Source organism: Anopheles marshallii, chromosome 3 (genome assembly GCF_943734725.1).
Source record: "Anopheles marshallii chromosome 3, idAnoMarsDA_429_01, whole genome shotgun sequence".
Taxonomy (NCBI): domain Eukaryota; kingdom Metazoa; phylum Arthropoda; class Insecta; order Diptera; family Culicidae; genus Anopheles; species Anopheles marshallii.
Genome location: NC_071327.1, coordinates 53,414,975 through 53,442,175, shown reverse-complemented (window position 1 = coordinate 53,442,175; position 27,201 = coordinate 53,414,975). Strand labels below are relative to the sequence as shown.

The 27,201-nt window shown below is 42.5% G+C and overlaps 2 protein-coding genes across 2 annotated transcripts in view; one reads left to right on the top strand and one right to left on the bottom strand.

Moving 5' to 3' along the window:
- The window catches only part of LOC128711164 (uncharacterized), a 41,960-nt gene extending 23,613 nt beyond the window's left edge, over positions 1-18,347 (top strand). The window contains exons 7-15 of the mRNA XM_053806029.1: positions 5,783-5,812; positions 15,610-15,801; positions 15,878-16,027; positions 16,099-16,334; positions 16,405-16,809; positions 16,879-17,293; positions 17,358-17,751; positions 17,835-18,048; positions 18,242-18,347. Coding sequence (XP_053662004.1) covers positions 5,783-5,812; positions 15,610-15,801; positions 15,878-16,027; positions 16,099-16,334; positions 16,405-16,809; positions 16,879-17,293; positions 17,358-17,751; positions 17,835-18,048; positions 18,242-18,347 — 2,142 coding nt within the window. The remainder of the gene's footprint in view (positions 1-5,782; positions 5,813-15,609; positions 15,802-15,877; positions 16,028-16,098; positions 16,335-16,404; positions 16,810-16,878; positions 17,294-17,357; positions 17,752-17,834; positions 18,049-18,241) is intronic.
- Positions 18,348-25,025: 6,678 nt separating this feature from the next.
- On the bottom strand, positions 25,026-26,902 carry LOC128715666 (COP9 signalosome complex subunit 3). The gene is made up of 7 exons (XM_053810574.1): positions 26,848-26,902; positions 26,614-26,768; positions 26,455-26,545; positions 25,562-26,292; positions 25,298-25,480; positions 25,155-25,222; positions 25,026-25,065 (listed from the first exon to the last, which is right to left on the bottom strand). Exons 1-7 carry the CDS (start codon positions 26,900-26,902, stop codon positions 25,050-25,052), a joined length of 1,299 nt encoding a protein of 432 aa, XP_053666549.1. The 3' UTR covers positions 25,026-25,049.
- Positions 26,903-27,201: the final 299 nt, after the last annotated feature.

Below are 27,201 nucleotides of genomic sequence, written 5' to 3'. Positions count from 1 at the left end.
TGGCTGCGTTCCGCGGACCGGGTGCGATGCATTTTTACGCAGCGTCTAGCGCATTGCTGTGGTCACCGCGTATTCGCGTAAACTCGGCACTAATGCAACGTCCTGACAGATTTCCCAACCCACAGCAGCACACGCAACAAAAAAAGAAACAAAAGCAGGGTAAACAACTCGCCCAACGTAACCGAAGCAGAAAACCCTTTTTCATACCGATAGACGGTTCGATCGCTAGCGTTTCAAAAACCGGCGTGCATTAATCTGGGTCAGAACGGACATCACCGCCAGTGTGAATAGGAAATTGGGGCCAATGACTAGAAACATGCGAATCATCGTTCCGACACGTCACACATTCGATGATTCGGTCTAAATCATGCAGATTCGGTTGCGGGGAACCGCGCACGAGGGCCGACGATGTGGATACAACATGTTCAAACCGTTTCCGAAACTAACCGGACGCGGAAGTGCGCATTGGGATTGCCACCGGCCAGCTGGGGATTGTGCATATTTTATGAAATGGTCCATGAATTGTGCGATCACATATTAACACACTGTTTTAGGCCAGACAGCTGTTTCGCAAGAACGGGGCAACATTTTTGTTCGATGATCAATTTTGCATCGGAAGCCAGTCCTGTGTACAATGTGTGTTCTGCATGAATAGGGCCATTTATTTGCGTAACAATTTGTAGCCAAAGATCATATTGATTGTATTTTTTTGCATTAAATTTTTATAGTTAACATTAGCACAACGTCTAGAAGAAAACAAAACCATAATTAAGAAATCAAACATGCAAACAAATTACTTAACTAACAAAAAAGTTTATAAATGACAGTGCAATACCTCCAGAAGTTGAAAAAGAAGAAGGAGAAGAAAAAGAAGAAGAAGAAGAAGAAGAAAAGATAAAGGAAATTAACAAAATAGGTATGATTAATAATTAAAAATCTTAAAACAAAATACCACCAAAACGCCACCACGGCAAACAAAATATTCCAAATTATACATAGTTAGGTAGTTCAAATAGTTTTACAGCGATGAACATTCAATGTTACACTTTTTTTATGGAAAACAACTTTACTTTCAATGTATGCATCCCTAAGTCCTTGTTCCGCTGTTTGCCCCAAAGTTCCACTCATCGTTCAACCATTATGTGCGACACATACGAAATTCGAATTGCAAATGACCTTCAAATTGTTGCTCCCATTCCCTGAACCCTTCCCGGGCAAATCCGACGCAAACGCCCGGTCTCTGGCCGAGTTTTGCGTAGAATTGCAATTTTGCATTTGCATGTTGCCCTGTTTTTGGAGCCCGGCGATGATAATGACGATGTCGGCACTGATGATGGTGTGGTGATGCTGGTCACGATGATATCATAACTGTCTCACGCCCTATAATCGGCTTTGCTAACTTATTCAGGCCAGGCAACCGAGGATGACCTTGTTTCTGGGGTTTCCGGTTCAGTGGAAAACGCTTTTTTCCCCCCAAAGGCGTGGCGTCCCCTTTGGTATGCAGATGGGAAACCGGGGAGAGGTTTCGGTTTGCTAAATCGATACCGGTTCGGTGCACCATATGAGGATGTGGAAGATGTAAAACGGGGACTGCCGCAAGCAAGGGCAAGAAACTAAAGGGGCCGATAGAGAAAGCAGTTTTCCAACTATCGATAAATTATTTCCACCGATTTAGAGCACGGGTGGGTTTTATTTGCCAGCTCGTTAAACCAGTTGCGCACCTTACTGGAGCCCGGGAACGTTTGGACGGAATAACACAACGAAAGCAGAAAAACCCAACCATACACTTGGTGGATATATTTATGTAGATATCAATATTTACCTTGTGCACGCTAGTGTCAGGAAGCACCGTCATTATCCAATGCTTCCAAATCGGCCCACGGACCGAGGCACCAAGACTGGTAGTGACATAAATTTATTATCCCGCATGTTGCACAGCGCACGGGTCCACTGCCCGGCCAAAAGGGTTCGCACAACACCAGAACGTCGTGTTTCGGACGTTGTAAGCATTCTTTACTGCGGGTGCAGAAGCGCACGGGCCGGGATTGGTGGGAAGAATGGATTGAAAGATTATGATATATGCTATGAATATTTAAAGCACTATGCACCGGTGCAACCACACACTGATCGGCTGATGGTACACTCGTTCGATGCATCCCGGATGCCCCGAAGGGACCAAAACCTCGACCACATACTGCCATTCTGTCCATTACCTGCAGATGAAAGCCTTACTGGGTCCTGGTGCGGTACGGTGCAGGTACGGTGAAGAAGTATGCCAGACATCAAACCATATCGCATAACGAGCCCACCCAGCAGGCGGGCCGAAAGACAATAAAACAACATGCTGCTACTACTGCTGCTGCACTGTACACTTTGTGGCTTTCGGAAGCACGTGGGATATTGGTTTCCAGATAGAAAACAAAACAAAAAGCCTCGCGGGAACGGAAGGTTGTTCCAATAAAGAATTCCTCATTATATAGTACCACCATCCGTGGTGGTAGCAGCATCCTCCACTCCCAGCACAAGTATTTTGAGTTATTTTCAATACCGGCCTGAAGGTGATTGGTGGCCACTCGGCTACCCTTGTTACTTTCTTTTACTTGCCGGTCGGATACTTGGGGACCTTTTTTATCTTCATTTTTATATCACCGTTTATGGGTTGGAATGAGCATCCCCGGCTCGTCAACTATCTCGACTTGCTTTCCGCTTGCACGATTCTGACATTGAAATATTTCAATAAAACTTTGTTTTAAAAAAGCTACTAACGTATCGATGATCATACAAAACAGGGAGCGGGAAGATTTACTGTCGATTGTCAGTGGCAAACATATTTTATGAATGGCCAAATGCCAACTTGAAAAAGCAAATGGCGACGGAATGAAAAGCTATTTGGGAAAAGTTATTGGTCGTTGTACAACGGATCAGTAAAGTACGCTCCACGTTGTACGTTTTACAACTCAAACAGATATAAAAAGGTGTTATCTTGGGAATACGTTTTGTAATTGGGTGCTTTGGCGTCACGTTTAGATAAATAGATTTTACGAGTGTGATTATGGGTAAAAGATAATACAAGGTAATTCATTAAATGGTGAAAGTAATCAAATTATTTTTTAGTTTCTTAAGGGTAATGCCCACAAAGAGAGCCGATGTAAGTCTTCTTCTGTACCGACACAGCTGTCAAGAAGCAAACCCGTAGCTGGAAAGTCTTGGATACAGGTGGGATTTTGATCCGATCCTGTCGTGTATATCAAATATACCACCGGGCGATTCCAAAAAGAGAAACGATTTAATCACGGCCAACATGTTATCCTGGTACATGAAGGATAAAAATCTGTACAATTGCAAAAACAATTATATGACTTTTGGATTGGAAATTCGTTACGAGATTGCCTGCCCAGGTTTGTCAACAAACGTGTAAAGTTATACATAAAAACCAGCGCTCCCAAATCGGTTGTTTTACTGCTCACCAGCGTAAAAAGTGTCGTTGTACAGGCTGCAAACAATATTAATATTACCCACCCAGTACTGACTGAAACCTTTAGAACAATTTTTTGTTTTTGTTCAAATCCAAAACTAAACGATGAAAAACACCGTCGGTTCACGGCAAAAGTTTTGAAAACCGTGAAATTTACGACAGTTCCTTGCGTATTAACTGTACTGCTACTTTCCGTTTGATATTGGATTTTGTTAGCCCGGTTTGGGAAAAAGTTTTCCCTCTTCGTTGTTGGCTTATTTTTTTTTTTACTCCATCTGGGAGCATGGCTGGGCAATTTTATTGTTTATTGTATGACATTTGTAGCAGTAGGGTGGAATACAAACCGAAATCACCCCGGTAAACACTATGACAAGCGTTCTATGTGAGCATGGTATGGTGCTTGATATGAGTTCAGTAAAAAGAATAAGAATTAAAAAAAAAAAGAAAAGTATCTTTACAAGTTCTCCATTTCCAATAAAAATCCAAATAAAATCCTTCAATAATCCTTACATCCTGTGACAAACAAACAACGTAATTACACAGAAGTACACTAAACAGAAGGAAATAAATCAAAAAAACAATAGTATAATACAAAACTAAGCCTTACAACCATTATAATAAATTTCATTTCAATCACTAAGTACTATAGTACTAGCAATTGGTACCGATACCTTTTTATACATTTATCCTTTCATTTATCATTTTTCGAAGCTACTTATATTGCTTGAGTTCAATAATAACCTTTTTGGTTTTCCAATTAATTGTTTATTCAATTTAAATTTATTTATGAGAAGTTACACGTTTTTTTGCAAATTGATTTCCAACTACTTAGATGAAACCAAACACAACAAAAATTAAATGCGTAGCGTAAACGATATTATGCAGTGGAACACCGTTTATCCCAGTGCCGTTAAATCGGACAATGAATCATCCGTGTTACTAAGAACAAGATGTAACATTCTGCAACGGCAAATCCGATTTATGCCTGTAATGAAACCTCCTGCAACAAAATTTCTATTACAACAATAAAAACCAAAGTTAATGAAACCTTACCATGTACACTTAAAACTCCTCCCCTACCAAACATTTGACACTAATATACATCAGAGAAATGCAGACATACTTTTTAACCATGTTATCCGCTTATCCAGCTAGTGAAGAATCGGATAGTGTAGGATAAACGGTGTTCCATTGTAGTTGAAAGTAGAGCCATCGATTTATTACACTGCGTGTACTCCGAGTTTAAGTGGCTTTAAATGGATCGTTTATTATATATAAAAATGATATTCAACAAAAAACAAAACCCAAGTAGACACCACCAATAAATAATACTCTTACCACTACAATTAATACACTCACAAAAAAAACGAACAACCAAACATTCACAAATGCAAATGTGTTTCTATCGTACCTCGTGCTGCTCAGTCGCCATTCTGTAGATTATACGCGTGTGTAGTGAGTTTCCTTTACAGTTGTGTAGAACTGTCCATTTTACCGTTCGGTATAAATGTATTAATTTGTAAAACATTTCCCACACATAAAAACAAATGTAACAGGAATGGGTAGAGCTTTTAGAGGAAAAAAAAAACAAAACCATCAAACAAACCTCCATATATTTGCGTTAAGTAGATGCAGCGTTGCAAAAATCTCTTTGGTGCTTAACTGCTGTAAAATTAAAAGCATTCAGTACTACCAGCTGAATGCGTATGTAAATTATTCTGTAAACTATACTGTATTGTTTAACAAAAAAAAGCGTTTCGTCCCCATTGTCGCATTGTAGCCTCGAAACGTTTTTTTTTTGTTTTTCTAAACATCTCCTTCCCTATTTTCCGATTGGCAATCCATTGGTGCATTTTTTGTATACTACCCCCCCCCAAACCCCTTCAATGCTGTGTTCCACCGAACAAGGAAACAAACCCCCAAAAAACGCTACCGAATTACTTCGGAACAATTCACACTGCCGCTGCTCCTTAGCATTAGCTGCGCCATTGTGGTTGTTTCGCAAACATTTGTTCAATCCCCTTGCGTTGTTTCGTTTGAATCTGTTTCGATCATTTATTCAATTTTTTATTTGTCTTTTTGCCTCTCATTTGTTTGTCTCTTTCTCTCTTTCTGTTTTTCTCTGTTTTTTTGTACTTTCATGTGTATCTATGTCTCTCTCTTTCTCTCTCTTTCTCTCGTACACATAATCATCATCACTTGTCATCGATATTATTATGCAATGCAACAAACTGCGACGCAAAAACATCGCGGTTTTACTCATTATTGCGTAAATGCTTTGCGCGCCTAATGCCAAACGCCAAACAGGACAGCACGAATCCGAAGTGGAAATCTACGGTAATGTTGTGTCTCATAGTACTACTTCACAAACTTAACAAACGAAACCTTTAAAAAAAACCAGAGCAAGCTAAACGACAGCGATAGTGCGCTTCTTTCTTTTTTCATTCTACTCTGTTTGCTCTTTCTTTCCTCTTTGCTGTGTTTGCTTTACTTTGTTTTGTGTGTTTAAGTTTCTGACACTGTTATTGCTTAGCTGCTGCTTTACTCTTTCACAAGCATATCTTGCTCTTAACCTTTTCTAGATTACCAAGCAATAAGCTTTGCAAACCTTTCAAGCTGCCAAAGTTCACTTTGTTAACGTTTTGTCGAGGCTTTCAATTCCACCCGCAAGTCTGTCCATTTAGAAAAAAAACTTTTACTATTCACAACACATTGTCTTTGATTCTTGAAATTTCTACTTTATTGAAAGTGCCTGTACGATAAATCTCCCACGATCACTAGTAACAAATCCTCCCAGTTAGCTGTTAGTTTTTAGCTGTCACACCCTTGTTGATGTTAATGTGTATGAATGTGTTTTTTTCTCATGTTTTGTTAGTTTTTTCTTTTAAATTCACCTGTTTTTCCCAAAATTGGTTTTACTTTACTACCGTACTGTTTTGGAATCAAACCTTTTAAAAAGGGGAGAAACTGGATTTCCTATTTTTCTTACCTAAAGAAATGTATCTGAATACATGGCCCACCTGCCATCAGAGACTGTAGCATACCTCTACTTATAATTGCACCTTAAACATCTTGGATTTTGGTTCTTCATGAAACATTCTCTTTCTCACCCTTTGCTCCTCCACTGCCACATGTTTCCGTGTTAGATATCTGGATGTATTTAATGTGGTTGGTTACATAGATTTAATAATCGTTCACGAAAATGTGGATAGCAACTAGTGAAGTGTTGTTACATGTCAACATCTCACTGCATGATTTTATGTATAGAACTGATAGCGTCCTCTTCACATCATTCTGGCCACGGCACCATCACAATAAATATTGATTTACCACCATACGTGCACACAATTTGACTAATGTGTCGTGTGGGTTTTGTTTGAGTAAAGCTGTTATCTCATACCACCATTTGCTTTAAGAAAAAAAAACCTACAATGAATAATAAGCAAATCACTTTGAAGCAATTGTTTACAACTGTGTGAAGGTTGATGACGTGCGTACCTGACTAAAACCCGGCACAAACCCATCAAAAGCACTCGAAGTACATTCCATTTTCATAATTGCTCCAAAAGCACACACACAGACACACACGGCTCGGGTATGGTTTGTCTTCATCCTGGCCGTACACAGGGTGTACAGGACACCGATATGATACCTGTTTCTCGTGGGACCGACGGTTGAGGTGGTTATGAAAATTAAAAAATCACCACGGTCGTCTTTTTTGGGAAGACGCAACCATCCGCTGCCACACATTCAGCGCAGAGAGAATGCTGATGAAGGCTAATTTATTTTACATTTCATCATGCTTCTCTGTATTGCCCTGACGTCGTTCGCTCTGTCTGCCACGGTATCGAGTACGTAGAAAAATGAAATCCATTGGAGGTGCTTCTTTGCCTTTTTCCCCCGGCAATGGAGGTGGAATGGAGCTTAGACGAACGCGCATAAATCAACCTACCAAGTGCACCGTTTTCAAGCAGTTGATGGTTTTGATACGACCATGCAACACACACACACGTGTGGCAGGCAAGTCTGTATATCACATAAGAGGAAATGGACATGACAAAAAAAAAAACAGACACATATTGCATCGCTCCACATCTTCCTGTGCGAGCAGCATTAAATTCCACCAGCCAGTCGGCAACCAGGCCAGTCGGCAACAGGGAACACCGAACGACGGTGGTATGTAATCTCACCGCCGCTAACAAAGCGTTGCAGCAGATTGTGGGGAAGGAATGCTGCGTGTGTGTAAGTACCTTCTACCTATTGTCCCTCTCGCGGCAAAAACCTAGTACCTGTACACACCTAGCCGTCATCGTCGTCGTCGTAAGCTGTCATGTTCAATTTCCCAATAGACGCGCACGGAAGAGAAACACTCGTCTTTAAAGTTTTTTTTTATTCTCCACCTTCGCTCACATCGTTACCAAGCGTTTGTATGTTCCCTTATCTTTAAGTTAGATATTTTTTTTTTGTCCTATTTCTTTTTCGCCACCTACTCCAGCTCGGAGGCAGCACTAGCACTAGACAATGGCGTGCAGTCTAAGTACACTTTCCTTTCCGTCGTGTGCGTGAAAGTGTCGTGTCGGGTCTTATCTTAGCTAGGCGGTGCTGTTGCAGTACACGATGTTAATACGCACCCTGCCGATAGCGATCTCGTGTGTCTAGCATGTGGCTCCTAGGGTGGTACCCATTGTGGTATCCATTTTTCATTCGCCGGGAAGTACATCGCGGCGCTTACAGTCGATGCAAAAATGAAATTCAGAAACGAAGCCACTCTCGGTGAAAACAGGGAAAATTTAAATTAAATTAAAGCACAGCAATGTTTCTGCAATCATGTGCCAGGATATCGTCGTGGCGTAAATTATTTCATTAAAATTCCCACCGGGAAGAGTGAGCGTTGCTCGTAGGATTTCATCGCGTTTAAGTGAAGTTGATGTTTTTCATTTGGTCTAGGACGCTCTGCTTGAATAACAATTGGGTATAACAAAAACTAAACTTTTCTTCAATTTGCCTTTCATGGTTCTATAATATACTGTGTTAATTTATAAAAATTTTCTTGAAAATTCTGCAATCGAGATGGATTGTTAGTGATTAATTATTGATTGTTCGTCTTATCACAGATACAAAATTTCAAACGACCTTAAGCAGTGAGTTGTTCAGTATCATTAAGGCGAACGGACTCCACCAACACTGTCAAAACTTTTGCGATTTAGTAGATACGATACGAATCTGATGAACCTATTCTTGAAGTCCTGACCTTGACGATGTCATGTTGGACCTTCAAATCAATCAAGACGGCCACGGTGCACAATGGGTTGAAGTGTACATTTACGGAAATTATCCCAACTCCATCTGAAGTTTGACAGACAGATCTATCAACCATCGCCAATACTTCTCTAACTCCATCAGCCAGGTTTTGCAGGAATGTTTAAAGTTAAGCAACCTTCAAACGAACATTTCAGTCTATTGCGGCAAACGAACTTCAGCTATCGATTGCCAGTGATAAACCGAAATGGGCAATAACGTTCGAATAACCTCGATTATAAAGATTTATTTCGATCAAAAAGGGAAGCAAAGCACCAATTCCTTACTCCCCAAGGCTAGATCGGAATCCGGACCGGTGCGTACATGTGGAGGTTCTTAATCAAATTAATTGCATCTAGGAGTGAGCCGTAAACGTTTTCGGTTCATCACTCGCTTCGCCTCGGTGTATCTTTACTCACAGAAATAAATTCACCGCAACAATCCTAAGAGCGTTTTCCTAAAATTATGGTTAGATAAAACTCCGCTATATCCTCCTCCGGAGGATCCCGGGGAAAAATCAGGGATTAACGCCACATTCGGCAGTGGACCATTTTCTGCGGTTACTAAATATTCATATTGCTCCAATTTACACAGAACTACTCAGATTCCAGTCCACCCGGACTGCGAGCGACGCCAAATGGCCGACCGACACTTTATTAGGAAATAATTGAGAACGGTCGAGTCGCAAGCTAACTGTGGAACATACCGAACCGATCCGGAAACAAATCCCAGTCCCGTTTAGAGCGTGGCATTAATCACGCGCCGACCGGACTCGGTTTCATTTTCCCTTTGGGCCCCCTCCCCACCCCAAAAAAATCCTCCCCTCAATCACGGACTCCATTTCGGCCCTTTTACCACTCGTCGCGTTCGGGAAACCGACGTGGAAAGGATTTGTCTTCCTCTCTCGTACCCATTTGTCCCTCCCCGAACAACAGTTCATTTAATTTAATCAGCTCAAATCGGTTGATCCAGAAGCAAAGCTGAAGCAGAAGCGGAATAGACCTATCCATCTTAAGCACCGCGTACAACGGTAGACAACGGTGTAGAAGATTAGGTGGCACAGTAAAACGGTGGCGCTGTATGGCTGTACATACACGTTCCCGTCCACAGTGCTTACCATACGAAAGGTAAGGCAACAACGACGAGGCGATACATGTTCATGCATTATTCATTTTCATCTTACCGAATAACCCGGACTACGGTACTTCCGAGCAATCGAGCTGTGTTGGAAGTTCATGATCGGGAGATGCGTTCTTAGCGCTGGTTCTTCCACTAAGATTGTACAGCGGGGATGATGATGCGTAACGATGCGGAGTGGATCGTGTTTAAGGATGTTACAAAGCACGCGTAAATCTCGAACCTCTCGTACGAATCGTGAACCGCGAAGATAGAGTAGTATCGTGAGTTTAATTTGATTTCTGTACTCTCAAACGTGGCCAACCAACTTTTGGGAAGATTGTTTCATTGGCAGTAAATGTTCCATCGTCAAACAGTCTCTCTCTCTCTCTCTTCTTGGCCTAACGACCTACTACTACTAGGTCATGCCTGCCACGTAGCCGGATAGTCAGTCCTTGCTACGGGGGACGGGTCCGGATGGGATTTTGGTACGGTCCGTACGTGTGAAAACCGGCGCCGCTACCATCATGCCACCGGGCCGCTCCTAGTCGTGCAACATGCAGTTTATGTTATGACGTAAACTTTAAATGAAAAAAATAATTCCTTATTAAAACCTTGATATAAATTTTCCGTTAAATATTCTTCGCCTCATAAACGAAGCAAACATCTAGATGACAATCACAACACACAAGCGAAGGTATCATTCCTAACTGCTCTGAGCTGGCAAGCGATACAACGGAGGGGAATGGAACAAAATGTTTCTACATTTTCGTCTAATTGCCGTTCCATCCATGTCTCACGTATCAATTGCGTATGAGAATGTGTGAGCAATTGTTAATTCGACGACATTTGCATACGTTGCTTAAGATTGTCGGCTTTGCTGTTGCAGTAAGTAAAGTTCCGAGCCGAAGCGTCTAGCAAAAGTAACAAAAGATATTGTATTTTTTCCCCCTGTAGCTCACATTACCACACGCTCGTTTACTTTTCTGATTATGTGGATTTTCTTCCCTTTCTGCCTGCGTAAAGGAATAAAAAAAACTAGCCTGTACGACATTCTGTCTCGAGGGAAATTGAAGTGATTTCCCTCTCACTCTCTCTCTGTGCCTTCAGCCACTCTTCTTGCCATCGATCGTGCTTGTTGATCTTTTCTCTACCCCATTGCAGTTTCATTTTTTTGTTATCTCCCCGAACAGATTAACAGAAAGAGGGATGTTTTTTTTTATTATTATTTTGAGAAGAGGAAAAGTAACCAAACACAAAAAAGGCTGAATCAGATGTGATTTTTTTCTGCTCTCGCGTCGTTCTGTTTGTGTTTGTGCTTCGGCTCTAATTTCGTCGAAAGCTTTTCTCTTTCGTAGCTAATTCCTCCATATTTGCCATCACTTTGCTCTGTTTCGGGGTGGAACTGCTCCACCCAGCAGACGCAATGCTCCGCTGCGCGTTGAAGTGGGCTTAAGAGCTAATTTCAATTTTATATGCTTTCCAATTTGGCGTAACTCTCTCGGCGAGCGTCTTCAGCATCTACATGCAGCAGGGGAAGCAACCAAACAACAAAAAATTAAACAATACCAAACTTTGGCAGTACTTATTTCCCCGCGTTACGCACCGGAAGTGAGCGATATTGGCGGGCCTCGTGACTATTTATTTCAAAGCCCAAACCCAAAACCTTCCCACAAACACGAAACTTTCAATGATACGGGATAATTTATGCAGGTCACCCAACAACTTTGCCAGCAGTGGAAATCCTGCGAACGGTGGGCATAACTTTCCATGGTGTGGGGAACCGTGCTTGCTCTTCTTCGCTCTTTTGGATCATCCATACCAACGCCACCAACGTGTGGAACGAATGTACAGCACTTAATCTTTCTGCCAACCTCAAAAATCAGACCATGCACAGACTCACACACTTGCATTTGCATTAGCATCCAGTTTGATCCTTATTTTAATGAGGCAAATCACTAGCGATCCGATGGGTGTGCAAAAGGGGTTGTTCGTTGAGGTTCGAAGCAATTTCGAAATAGTTTTGCCAATCTATTTTTTGAATTTTCAGCAGAAGATTGAAATAGTTTTGCCAAAGCATTAAATCGAAGTATCATAAAATGATGATGACCTAAATAGAGTTTTTTTTTTTATTATTCCCAAGACCATTACAAAGACCAAAGGGGATCCCATAGTGATGACGACGCTTTCAAAATACGTAAACTCATGGGTTGAAATCTAATCTGATTGCAAGGTTTATGAACATCATGCCACATCTAATACATACCAAGAGAGATTTAACATAACAACAAAATATATGAATGCAATTGTTTCGAAACGAGAACTTACTCACTTAAGCGACATTTCAATTCTTCACTTTAACATTCTTCCAAGCTTCCAAGGGAACTACAACGAATCATTCTAACCCACATCACGACGGTTTGCCCAGATCTTTGAAGCCGTGAAATACAATGTTGCTTTCGTTATGTCTCCTGTTGAAAATGTCGCCCATTCAAAGTTGACAAATGAAGCGTAAATTAATGAAACGTGAAACGAGCTTTCCACATCCGCCACATTCCCGGACCGCGACCAAAGACATCCGTCGACTCGCCGTGAATGTTGTTGCTGTTCGAGTATTTGTTTGAAAAAGCGAGCGGAAAAAAAACCACATGCAACACTTTCATACAACCCGCCCGACTACAACACCGTGGTACAACACAGCATGAAGCGGGTGTGACATAATGCTCATTAAAATTGTAAATTCACTGCACAGCCCATCTTTCCCGGGCTCGGTAAAAGCCCCAGAGAGAGCTTTACATCGCGCCTAGGCAAGCATTACATTCCAGGGTTTATACGATCTTTCACTAACTGTCGCCTCTTGTGCCTCTGCTTTGCGGTTGGGAAGATGTCAAGTGGACAATGTGGAAGAAGGAACACCACACTGCAAAGTTGGAATCATAATGTCCACCCAGGCACAGCCCAGTTAAAACAGACATGTTGCGATTTCGGTTCTGACGGTGCGTTAAAGACTCTTCGAATCTAATCCCAAAACTTTGCATATTATCAACACATTACGTACGTAAGCGACTGAAGTGCTGAAGCAGAACTTCATTATGAATTCTTTTATTAAAATAAGGGAGGTAACCATGCTGGGTCTAAGCTGGAAACGGCAGCTGTATTTTATAGCGATTTTAAGATGCGTTTTCAAAAAATGATGAGCTTAATTGCACCGCACATCATAGAATCTCTACATTGTACGGTACAAAGCTACCATCTTTACAATAGCATTGTAAACCGATTTCAAAGCACCGCAGAGTGGATGAGACATTTTAAGTGCAATTCCCTTTCGGACAGCATACGAGCAGTTTTACGAGCTGGATAACGTTGCAAACGCGCCACCTCCAAACCGTTTGATAACCTTCATTCGGGTAACGGAAATAAGAGGATATCTTCACTCCCGCCGTGGAGAAGATTCGCCTAAAAGGAAGGGAAAGTGAAGTGTGATTCCATTTGCCAACTCTTTTGTGTTGGACGTTGTCAGGACCTTTGCTGGCGGTTATAGCCACGGCAATAAAGCGCAAAGGAAGGTGTCACGAACGGGAATTCTTCACCATGCGTACAGGCGAGGTTTCGACCGGCGGATGGCCGGAAGGCATGCGACAGCTCGCACAATAAAAGCACATTGTAAAAATCACCACCCAAATATCCCAGCGGAATGGAATGAAATCGATCGATAAAAATTTCATCTCACACCCCGTCTGGATCACATCACATCGAAACGTCGGAGCTCGCATCTAAATGGGACGTCTTCCATTCCATCGCTTCCTCCGCCCGGAGCAACACAAATTCTGGGCACGATTTGTGACAACCGTCTCGACGCCACCATACTCCAGCGTAAGCAGTTTTTATTAGTTATTATCGGGCATTCATTATCTGTCACTTTCTGGCGGGGAGATTGACGAAGTCTGAGTGGCCCTGGGAAAAAAAAAAGCTGTGATGATGGGTAGACCCCAGCACACGGCATCGCAACAGGGCATCGATATTTGATCGATTCCAGCGAGACATCACGAGCCACTGATGGCAATCTACACCATCGAGAGAATAACTCCCGCGAGTGCCACCCATTGCCCATTGGTGATATGCATTTGGATGGCTCGTGGGACATTTCACTCGTACAGATCCCGGTACAGATCGTAAATAATGTCTATAAATTTAACGGTGCAGTAGAAATTTCGCTTTCGATTCGTGATTAATATCGACCAGATGAACATACACGCGATGAGGGGAACCAAAATGTCCGCCGAATAGATTTATACCCTGTGCAGGCTACAGAGAAACTGTCATCTCGAAATCAATAGTCCCAACTGTACCCACAGCATCCATGCTGCGGTGTACACACGCGAAGCTACAGATAAATGCATAAAGCCTACCCTCCCATGCATTTCAAAGGTGCAGTACAGTGCAGAAAACCCGTTCCATTCAAATCACTTTGATCTTTGCTAACCTAAGTGCTTGAGGTTGTTCCCACAGTCATACAAAACGAATCCGGACAAAGTTCCTGCCGCACCACACACTGCTGGAGTAGAGCGCTCGGTTACTATCCGACCAACGATCGATCGACTTCATCCGGCCCAGCTTTTCATCAATTAATTGTATTGTTCTATTGCTTCAAGGCTTCGTGTTAATTAGCCGAGCACATGGCAACCACGCCGTTATGCCGTACACTGCGACGAGACATTCCTTATGCTCAAGGACTAACTAATCGAATGACAGGCAACGTTGGGTTGGCGTATGTCCGCCCACTAAATGGAATTGCCCACCGCAAGCGCATTCCACTGACCCGAACAGAATTGAATTGTAACATTACGATGCATGATTTACTTACCGTTCATCTTGGTGCTGTTTAATGTCCTTAGCCCTCAGTAGCTTTACGACACCTTGCTCCATCTGTGTTTAGTGTCATCGGTTACAGTCGGTTGTGCACGGAGAGCTCTGTAAAATGAAGAATTCAATTCGCTTTAGTATTTCAATTATGCTTGTTACATCAAAATTTACACAGTTGATTATTACTGATTTTACGCTCATAGTACTAGAAATGTCACTAAGGTAGCAAACTAATCCCCAGTGTCCGTATGTGTAAGTTTAAGCAGAAAATTGCATTACAAAACGCACCTTTGTATTGGCCAAATCAAATTGGAGATAATGCACGAAAAACTTCAAATTAATCTACTAAAAACAATGTTTTACCTAGAATTTGAACCTATTCCGTTCTGTAGTTAACATACTATAGATCCTGCATTATACCCTCCCACGAATGTGTTATTTCAAATTGGGGGTTTTGTGTAGACTACAAACCCTTATTCCACTAGATGACTGAAGAGTTAGTCTTCTTTCCGCCTTGTTTTTAGATATGTCGACACGGTAGAGTTCTACAACATCTACTAAAACTTTATCACCCTCTAAGTGCACTCGACAATAGAAACTATTTCGTTCGCCTCTATCTCTCTCTATTTTTCTCTCACATATTTTAAAGTACACTATCATGAACTTATGTCTCCCCCTCTCTCTTTCGATCTCTCTCTCTCTCTCTCACTCTCTGTCTTACTATCGCTTCTTCTAAGCGACTATAATCTGTCATTAATCTAAGTAGAGTGCGCGTATCGTCTCTTAGCTACGCTCCTCTCTCAGCACTCAATCCCTACTCATGACTCCATTCGGAATTTAATTTTTCACCTTTACAGGACTACATTACGGTCTACGATGGGTACACAACTCGTGATCCAATCATTTTGAAGATATGCGGCGGTGGTCAAGCAATACCGCAGGCCATCTCGAGCGGTCCGGAGCTGCTGGTAGAGTTCACCACATCACCGTACGGCACATTCAATACGCCGCAAACCAGCGGACACTCGCTGCATGGTTTTCAACTTGAGGTATGTTCAAGCAATCCAAACGATGGTTTTCCCTATTCACAAACTATCTTCTCACGGGGTTTTTTTTATTGTTTAGGTCTCGGTACGTTTTGTTGACATCCAAACTCCGACGTACGCGAAAAGTAAGCGTGTCTGCGAGTTTTGGGTCCGAGGAACTGGGCACGGTGTGTTACAGAATCCCTTACATTCGCTAGCTCCCAACACCACCTGTCTCTACCATCTGCAAGTAAGTGCAATAATAAGGCTCTTTGTCAAAACCAGTGGTAGCCTTCAGTAATCAAACCAATGTTTTCCTAGGGTACTGAAGCTCGCGCATTGGATGCAATTAACATCCCACGCCGCTCTGGTGCGCTTTCCACCTCACCGACTCGCTTCAAGGTGTGGATATCCGTTATGAAGTTCGAGCTTGCACCTGAATTCGGTGCCACCGAGGAACAGCTGCTGCAGTACCAGCGGACTGAGGACTGCAGTGGTATGCTTAGGATATGGGATGGACCTCTTAGAGAGGTGCCCAGTTGTAAGGATTTCGACTGGTAAGATGAATCTTTCCCCTAATCCGTTCATGAGGACAACTCACTTAACAAGCTGTCATCCAATTTTCAGTCTCACCACCGATAAAGATGGAACACAACGCAGCAGCATACGATTCGGTGCGAATACGACCAACATCATCGCCCGGTACTGTCGCGGCTCCGTGCCGAGATCCTGCGATCACGGCATCCTCAATATGAGCAGCTCGCGACCATGCACCCTGTCGGAGAGTTACGTCTCGAGCAGTGATTTTGTGACGCTGGAGCTTAAAACGTCCGATTCGACCGTGCTTCGTCCGTTACAGTTTGCGCTGCGGTATGAATTTGTCGATCTCCTGCAGGACGGTACCGCGATCGGGAGTGAAAATGAATGCCATCGGCGTTTCGCCAGCAGTCAGATGGAACGCAAAGGACCACATCCTATACGCAGCGTGCGAAACATATTCCTTTTCGGCCGCGGTGGAGCAAAACATTTACAGTGAGTATCAGCTTCGGGTGGGTAAAGATGACATCTTGATGTAACGATGTGTTTTCCGTCAAATTACAGCTGCATCTATCGCTTCGAAGCACAACGTGGAGAACGTGTTCGTCTCGAGATTAATCGTGCGATGACCGGTAACCGGACGTGCGACTCGCGCGTTGATCCCGACACGGGTCGATCGTACTGCTTCGGCGATAGTACGGCCCGGGTCGAGATCTTCGAACGTCCCTGGCACGAATCGATTCTCTTTCCGCGTGGATGTGTCTGCAATTCGACCAACAATTCCTACCTGCCGATCGTGTTCACATCTACCGGCCGCGAGGTTGAGATACACTTCAGTGCCGCCAACATGACCAATGGGGATGATCCCGATTCGCTCAACTTTGAGGCATCGTACGAGTTCGTGAAGGGTCCAATGATGTGCAAGGACGTACGTCGTAAGAACGCCATCACCGGTGTAGTAACCCTGTCTTCGGGCGATGTAAGTACCAAAACATCATTGTCTGAGTATACGGTAGTACATTTCATCTTGCCATTTTTTTCAGATCGAATGTCGTAACCGCCCATGGCTGATTGAACCTTCGTACGATCGGTATCTCTATATACGTCTGAAAGGGCTATTCCTGCGGAAATTCAATCCAGCGACTCCGCTTGCATATAACGCCAGCTTTAGCGCTGTAACGCCGATACGCTGTTACACTAAGTCACGCGTCATCATAACCAATGGGGAAGGTATCTCGGTGACCGCCTGTCCGCTGCCCGAAGAGACCAAGCATCGGCACGTGGTCGAGGTGTTTAGTGCCGGCTGGGGTCGTAAGCATCCGTTCTTCGGCACAGAAGCATCACGGGTCGTTTCGGTGGAGTTCCTCAACCCAGACGACGGTGGCCATTATGCATTTAGTTGGCTGGAGCTTACCAAACGAACATCAGCAAGTTATGGTAAGCGATTTGTTGAAGGTGATGGCAAGAACTCTTGACAAAATGCTCAACAATTATCTTCCTCTTTGACTTCTTTTACACAGCTTTAGTACAGGAAGAATGCCCCTATCTTTGTCCCGATCTGAACGCTTGCGTGAACGCTTCCATCTGGTGCGATGGCATCGAACAGTGTCCTTCGGGAGAGGATGAAGCTTTTACACACTGTTCGGCGCTGTTACGGCTTCCGGCGGAAATACTGGCCGGACTGAGTGTTCTTCTGCTGGTGTTATGTTGCGGACTATTCGGATATCTATACAGGTACTAGCAGAAGCCAATGCGATTTCGACGATTATCGCTTAAGAGTTACACAATCAGCCTCAATATATGCAATTCTCCTTACTAAACCATTCTTTTAAGAATTTATTACTACCTTGTTACGATTTCTTTGATATCGTCTGCTTGCTGCCGATTTTCTCAACCTTCACTCACGCACTCCAATGCTTTCTTTCAGAAAAATCAAACGAAACTGCCGACGGACGAGCGTGCTCCAAACGCGCCTGAAATCGCTCAGCTCGATGGATACGGCCGTGTTCGAGGACAAGGAGGTGATTTGCTGACAAAACGACAATTCTGTACGGTACGTCGAGATCGATCGCGTTACCACGGTCTGACCGCGTCATCGCGCAACACCAGATGCCGTACAGAATTGTCTTCCCACGCAACCAAACCAAACCGACGATATGCCAAACGATCGCCAAATGGGCGACACCAGTGAGCAGCAGGAAAATGATGGACTGAGCAATAATAGCAGCAAAGTATCGTGTACTTCTTCTTTTCTACTCTCGGCACTCACCACTACGCCACCGTGGTGGAGAGCGTCACCGGACGATAGAGGATTACTACTGAGAGTGTCGCTACACTAGCACTGCTAACGATGGAGCAAAACAGAGCAACTACTAACTTAACTTTACTACTTGTAGCGTTGTAGCGGATAGTAGAAACTAATCATTACTACTAGGAACAAAATAAACGGCACCAACCGGAAGCCATCTGTTAGTCATTCTAATTCTACAATTTTACTATAGACCAGTAGGATGAACATAAAGGGCAGACGGAGAACATAAATCAAAAGAAGAACGGAACCTGTCCCAACCGTCAAACTATGGGAGCCAAAATTGGACGCGACGACCTCCGGTCGGGACTGAGGTCACACACTACTATGTACTACGTTTTAGTATTACTTCTAGTAAACGATACAAATCAGAGACAAACAATTATTATGTTATAAACGATAGCTGAAGGGTTAATAAATGGGCGACGGATTGGTTAGATGGATCGGCTATAAAGCGGCAGATCATTCGTGCTACCTTGGAAGAGTGCAATCAAAACACCCAAAAAGTCCTCCAGAGGCTGCATGGTTAAATGGTTCTTGCATACGATCCCTAACACAGATTGTGGAAAAAGAGTCGATTATACTTTTATTCCAGTAGTGTACGACCTTTTTACGATCCAGTTCTAGCAAACAAATTGTACGTTCACTCCTACACTCCTTCTCTGTCAATATGGCAACAAACGCAACTTGGCCTTCGACCAAAATGCGTTACCTTGACAGATGCCACCAAAATGTCGTACTACGAACGATCCGCATTGTGCAGAGCTTTTAACGAACGATTATCGAACAAGGGTTGCACAGCTCTGGCTGTCTCTATGGCCGTGTCCGTGTTTATGCCTCAATTCTGTGGAGGATTTAAGAAGCGAAAGAGTATTATTAGCGTACAGGAGTATAGGATTTATTAGCGAAATGGTTACAGCAGCAAATGCATCGGCGTTACATTTATCGGGAAGGTGTCAGCAACAAACCGGCCCTAACCGGTACGATATGGACTTGTTCATTATTAATTGAATTGAATTGAATTATATCTAATCAGCGAGGGCGAGGGTGTATGTGTGTGTATAGCAAAAATTGAAATGGCCGGAAGGAAATAGCCGTAAAGCAACCGGGTGCAGAGCAGAATATTAAAATCGATTAAATCAAAAACAACTTAAAAGCAACCAAAATGATAAGAAGCGAATGATGAGAATTTTAAAAAAAAACTTACATTAAATCGTACATAGAATATAATATTCCAGTCGCAGACTAAAACAGAAACAAAAAAAAAACATTAATTAACAAGTAACGCAATGGCAGACACTTTCCTTCCACGGTGTCCCGTGTTACGAAGCAAAAGTCCCGATCAAGAGATGATATGATCGGGTACTCGATAAAGGATGTATGTCGATACACAAACAAACGATGTTTCATAATTAAATAGGTCTGTTGGCGGTGGGTTGGATTCAATTGTTAGGCCCATCCCTGCGGGGCGAACACGAGTTACGTAGATAACTAGTTTATTAATGATAGAGAAACCAGCAAAATAAAACCCCACTCAACGTACAGGACATCTCCAATCGGCGGCACAACACGTTTCGGGTTTTGTCTGCATTTCACTTTAAAGTAAAACGGACCAAAACTAATGCTATATTGGGCTTACTCTTACCGATCAGTCTGGAACGACATTGGCGTCTGGATCGTGGACGGATGTGTACATAAACGAGTGGAAGGTTGCAAACCATACCTTTTACTTTTTGTAAGGAGGAAGTTATGTCATCACACCACGAGACCACTAACGATTAGAAGAAGGTGACATACGAAATGGACGAACGCAGCAAGTGATTTTCCTTCTGTTTTTTTCCGGTGAGTTTCGGCAGATCTAGTAGATTGGTCACTTTTCGATGGCAGAAGCATACAATTTTCAACACAACACGGTGTTAAAATGCGACTTGAAACATTGCAGACACACCATACCATGAGTCAGAGCATTTAAAATACACTAAAACTGCCAACTCTTTACTGTGAAGAAAACGCCCCCGGACACTGATTTTTCTCGATCGACTTGCGAGTGTAAGATCGTGCCGGAAATTCATCGTTCGTAGGCAATATAACATAAAACGAAACCCTCTCAACTGCCAAAATGCGTTCGATTTCTACACGCCTAAACGTTATTTACACGATACATAGTTTCCGATCCGGTTATCTATTGTCTATTCGAAGTCATTCGGTTACACGTACCGCCGTATTCCGTTGTGATTAAAAGACGCAGTTAACGATGCTAACCGCCATACTGTCCATTAACGTTTACACGTACCCACGAATTTTCAGAAATCGAAAGATGTCCTGATAATGACCATACAGACGTCAGGCTCAGAAGTTTAAATTACACAACCAAAAACTGCCAAAACTTGTTGGGGTAAGTGAGCAAAAATATCAACCTTTCGTTGGAGCGGGTGTAATCATTTCGTTATTCGCATTAACATTAGTGTAATTTGGTTTAGTGAACAGCAAACTCTCGCTGCATGAGAACAAAACACGCGACAGAACGAAACTTGAAGGTTAGTAAAAATTGAAACAATGTTAATAGATCTAATCGAAACTAGTCATGGAGCACAGGTGGTCCGCCGTTCGGTGGTTGAACATACACACGAAACCAATTCACACACCTGTTAGAGAATGCAAAAACAGGAAAGGATTCACTAGTTGAACACTTGTTAAATTTGATGCAAAAAAAAACAACCTACCAACATGCGTTTACTACCTTTGCTGAGTTTAATAGCTAATTTGAAGTGGAGAAGCACCGGCTTTTCCACTTTCTTGTCTGCCATATGCACACACGACGGTGTAAATAGGTGGATGCGGATCCAAAGTCCGGACGGCCCTTTCTCCGCTTCTTCCGGAGTATCGATTTCCACCAACAAAAGCACTCAATCGCCACTGTCCGAAAGCAGAACTACATGAGCCAGGAGACGTGTTTCTCGCGCAAAACCAGAAAAGCAAAGATTTACAAAACCAATATAACAAAACAAAAAATACAATTTATCTCCAATTACAAATTTGCCAAACATGTAGAATGAACAAACGCCGGAACCTCCCCTGAACAAAACCTCCTGATAATTCGTAGCAATAGATAATGCGCGCGCAATACTCGTGCCCCTGTTTTTCACTAACCAAACTGTTGTAAAATAGTAACACAGCACATCCTTTACGAAAGAAATTACAGAAGAAAAAAAAACAACAGTTACAAAGTAGAAAACCAATCGCTTATTATGAAAGAAAACAAACAGACAAAAGCACCATATAAAAGAAAAAAAACAAGCGCAAAGATGATAAAACAAACGGGAGAAAAAACAACAGATAAATTACACAACAAAATAAAAACAAAGGTTGCACTTCTCAATTCTCTGATTCACCTCAAGATAAAGAGGGTTATTTAAAAAAGTAAAAAGCAAGACGAATCCAAGACTTCATGACAATAAAAGTGGTAGACGGAGAGTGGCAGGAAGTGGCAGGTGTCGATTAGGGCGGAGGGAAATTGTTTAGACCGTGGAGAAGAAGTAGAAACAAAAATGAATGGACGTAGCGAATGTGTAACCGGTAAGTGCGATAGAAACAAATACAGAAAAGAAAACATAGATTTGTAATGACAGAAGAAAACATAGAAGAAAGTAAAAACAAAAGCTGTAAAGCGATAGGCAAACGGGCCAGTACTTAACATGGCACACGCAAGCATGCGATGAACTCCCGACATACAGACGCAACAGCCGACATGTCAAATGCAGCTACGAATGTTCCTTTCATTCTTTCGTTTAGGTGCTACTACCTCTCGGGTAATAAAGATGGTAAAAACGACATTAAATTAAGCGTTACAACAAACAGTTTCCAAACATCCAAAGCTGAACAACAACTTGAGCGAGGTTCGGTAAAGAATTGGACAACCCCTAGTAGACCAGTTGGTAGTGCTTTTGTTCCAATTGATTTTGTTACATTTTCCTTTGCATGCAATGCAACATGAAAATTAAGACACATGGAATTTAAGATAATCTCTCTTAATGATAAAATGTTTAGCAAAGAAACAAACAACAGCGGTTACATTAGCAAACAAAGCGATACCGAAAGCATCTTTATGTGAACCAAGGCAAAAAGGGCATTGGAGAACAGAAAAAAAACACAAAACACAAGCAAAACCAGTTGAAATGATTGAAATGCATTACTAAAACAAAGACAAAGATTCAAACCTAGAAGAATTTGATGGTGCCCAGGAATGGGACGAGAAATTTCCAAAGCGAAGAAGACGAAAAAATGGGAAGCTATATAAGTGATCCTAGGTATTCACAATGGGACTGTAGGAATGTTTAGAAAACAGAAAGTGAAATTAAAACTTGTAAGAAAACAAAACTTTACTCCGCTAACCATAGCAATTTCAATGAAATTTAAAAGTGAACAAAAAAAATCCATCATGAAATGCAACAAAACGCATAACAAAACAAGAGCGAAAAGAAAAACATAAGAAATAAAACAACTCAACCATATCATTGAATTTCAACAGAACCGTAACATCAAGCTGTATAACACATGTGCTATAATGTCTAAGTATCCTGATGGATGGGTTAATACTACTTGGTGCTAGTAAGTGTACGTTCGATCATTATATGATGCATGCCAATGCATCCAGTCATCTTATTGGGGTCAAATGATAAAATCGACTTGTGATTTTATATTCGGTTTAAAATGCCGAATATCATGAATTAAATGACATTTAGACGAAAGTCACTAGACGACGATGCCCTCCCAGTGGAGTCCAAGTCCTAGACTAGTCCTAGAGTTATATCGATTGGATGAAATCGTCTAACGAAATGATTGGCAAACTATGGTGATTAATCGCCTACAAACAACTTAATTTACTTACTTACTTACTTACTTATTTATCCAGCGCTACAACTGATTCGTGGTCTTGGTGTACTGAACTAGTCCTCTTCACCGATCGAGCGCCGTCATTCGAGGTCGAGCGCCGTCGTTAACCACATCACTCCACCTCAATTTGGACATACTATACCACCTCTGTTCATACGTACATTCTAAAAAAAATGTTACATGACCAGACCAGTCCGTTCTATTAAAGTTCACAGTCTGGCGAGTCTAACTCGTTGCACGATAGTGAGGTCATTGTACAAGTTACAGATCTTACACACATTCGACGCAAAAAATCCTTCTGAATCAGTCTTGACCAAAGTCTATGTCTCAGAGGCGTTGTCAGCCACGTATCAACATCAATGTTGTTATCGATACAAACTTTGCAAACACTCAAAATGGATAAAATTTTCGACGACTGGAAGATCACTGGAAGAGAGAAGAACCGCGGTACTTAAAGTTTTGTTCTCGAGATGACAGTCTTCAACAATAGTCAAGCTAGCACGTCTTGTCCTTGTTGAAATCAAAAGGCCCTGATAGTTTTTCATGGACCAATGACCTGGCATGTGTCAATGGTCATTGTCATTCGTACTAGTCTGGTAAGTTTGCCCGGGATTACAAAAGTGGTTCTATTGCGTTTTAGAGTTTTACCCTGGTTATGCTATCACATACAGTCTTAAAATCCATGAAGAGATGGACGGAATGGAGCTGCTGTCTTGTCTTGTCTTGAGCCACCATCTTTTCCAGGGTGTAACGCATGATGAAGATCTGATCAGTGGTTGATTTCCCGTGTTGGAATTCTCTCTAATAGTTTCAAATCACTACTTCTGCCAATGAGGCATGTCGGTATCATAGTATTTGGGAGAATTAGGAAGCCTTGGTGAGATGTTTAAGGAGAATTAGAGACCTCTGCAATTGCCGCACTTTCAAACTTATTTGCTAAATGTTAAACTTGGGTGCATAACATAACATAGTAAGTAATTATATGCACTCACCTCGGAATTAAATTTCGGTTGAACATATTTTTCGCTACAACTCACGACACAACTATGATCTACATTCTCAGATCCGGTCTTCATTTTATTACAGCGATCAATTACTTCCCTTCTTCTGTAGCAACACTTGTCGCAAACTTCTTTACTCCATAGGTGACCCCCTACCGAGGCACCGAGAAGGATTGGATGACAACCAAAATCGGACGCTTTCTGTTTCCCTGTTCCTTTGTTCATGTGTGTGTGTGGCCTTTTTGCTTCGAAACCAATGATCCGCTTTGAGATGAATAAAAAACGAACGAAATGTGGAACTAGTGACTTTACTTAAGAAACTGGTGAAACTTTTGCAACAATTCCCAGCATGCCTCTGTGAAAAGCGTTTTTTTTTTTTCTTCTTTTTTTGCGTCCACTTCCTTATGCGGCCTTTTTTAAGTTTATCAGTTCGATTCGTTGGGATTTGTGCCATTCCTGTTCCTGCCGTTGTTCATGCCCTTCTTCCATGGATGCCATTATGCTGGGGTTTTCTTTTTTACATAATCAACAATTTATTCCGTTGGATCACTGAATTGTGGAACGATTAAAGTGAGCATAATTTTGTTTGGTAAGTGAATAAATAAATAAATAACATTCATTATGAAGATGCAACTTACCTACTATAAACCTTCGAATTGCAACCGATTCCATCATCTTCTTGGTTGCCAAACGATTTTTTAACAAACTAAATTAGGGATAAATTAATACATTAGGCTCTGTACGTAAGAGCGTGTCAATATCCTTTCGTCAGTGTACTTACCACTGGGTTGAGCATTATCTCTTCGTCCATCTTAAGAATTTGCTTGTTCAGCCCCATAACTAAGCCTATTTGATGCTGCACCATTTCGAACACTTCCTGGTCGTTGTACTCCTGTGGATCATCCTTGAACACGACCATACCATCCTTTTGATTGATGGTGGCAAATATCTCACCAGATTTGATCTAAAATTAAGTGGCATATTCAATAGGTCCACGTCAAACCTCAACCGTCTAATCAACATCACTCGACTCTTCCGTACGTACCATATTGAGAATATATTTCTCCGCTTCGGCCGGCCCACTCAGCTGCACACGACTAGCCACATCGGCCAGCGAAAGCGTGAGGAACGTTTTCGTCAATCGCTGGATGTTCTTCTTATACAGCGATGAGACGACCTGCTTCACCAAACCCATGTTCGTGTCACGCTGGAACGTGTCGCGGAACTTGTTCACCACGTTTCGTACCTCGTCCGGTGACGAGGTGTTGTATGCGCTGGACAGATCGTGGTACGCGTGGCTGAGCGGCTTCATAAACCTGGTAATCACCTGTGACGAGTACTTCGGTATTGGTAGCACCTTGCCGTGCAGGATGAGCGACACCAGGATGTACTTCTTGTACGATTCGAGCATAATGTGCGACATCGCAAGGGCAGGAGTCGAGACGGCCACCTCGAAAAAGTACAGCGCCCGCTCGTAATTCTTCACCGCCGTGTAGATCATGCCGCCATAGTAATAGTACAGCAGGAAGTACTTCGTGTCCGCGTAGTTGTCATCGGTGGTGGCGATCGCGGCGATGTCGTAATCCAGCAAGCGTATCGCCGGATTGAACACCTTCGCACACAGGCACAGCTGACATAGGTCGGCATGGATGGGTGTTAGCTGGTTGTTGAATAGACGTATCTTCTCCAGCGCAAGCACGAGCACGTGTATACCCTGGATGATGTGTTGTTTGTTTTTTACCAGCGCCGTCGTCAGATGATGGCAGAGTTCGTAATCTAGGGACAAAGCAAAGGAACATATTTCAATAAACTAACCTAAATCGATGTGAGCCAATGCGTGAAAATGAAGTGCAGTATAGTACTCTAGAGATCCGTCTCCAAAGCAACCGATTACTCCAGTTACCCCATGCTATGTGCCACCAAATTGACTCAACTTACAAACTTGTGGTGCAAATCGAACTTGTTCGGCATCGCAGGAGGTGATGAATTCCCGCACACTCCGCAGAACGTTATCTGTATCGTCGACGTTCTGTGGATGAAGTACGAATTGAAATTAATACCACCACGCAAAAACTCTTTCAAACATTCCATGCTTACACTCGAATCGTTAAACTTCGCCGATAACACGAACAGGTAACCCAACGAGTGCTGCTGAATATCTAACGTTTCCATTACATTGTCCAGGATGTTACCGTTCTTCGTCACAAGCTCGACCGAATCGATTAAATATACCACCAGTTCGCGAAAATTACCTAAAAAGGGCCATACATTTATTGAAACACGTTCGAACCGAAAAATCATCTTTGTTTACATAATTTCATGTCCTCTTACCTGTACTGCTCTGTGTACGGACAAAATTAACATAATACTCTAGCGGGGAGGCCATTGTTTACAACACAACCGCCTTTGGTCAGGCTGTTTCGCGAACAGGGACAGAGTAGTAGACACGCTGCTACGAATGGTGCGTGATGGACGTTTGATAGATAACTTTTTCTTGAAGAAACCGATGAAATTAGCGGCTCGCACGGTGTTTCTTTCTACCGTTTTCGTTTCAGCACCTCCGCAGGGACATGACCATACCCTGTCACGATTCTCGACCAACGATGCACAAAATCTTCGTCCCGGTTCGATACCGCACCGTTACGCAGCTGCTAAACAACACGGTGTGGTTGCTTACGTAGACTT

Bases quoted from the DNA above. Each gene is read 5' to 3' on its own strand.
- LOC128715666 (XM_053810574.1), bottom strand. From the start codon at position 26,902: ATGGCCTCCCCGCTAGAGTATTATGTTAATTTTGTCCGTACACAGAGC. The intron at 25,481-25,561 runs GTACGTACGGAA...ACTTAATTTTAG, and splicing joins AGAAATATATTCTCAATATG to ATCAAATCTGGTGAGATATT. The intron at 25,223-25,297 runs GTAAGTACACTG...TCCCTAATTTAG, and splicing joins AGATAATGCTCAACCCAGTG to TTTGTTAAAAAATCGTTTGG.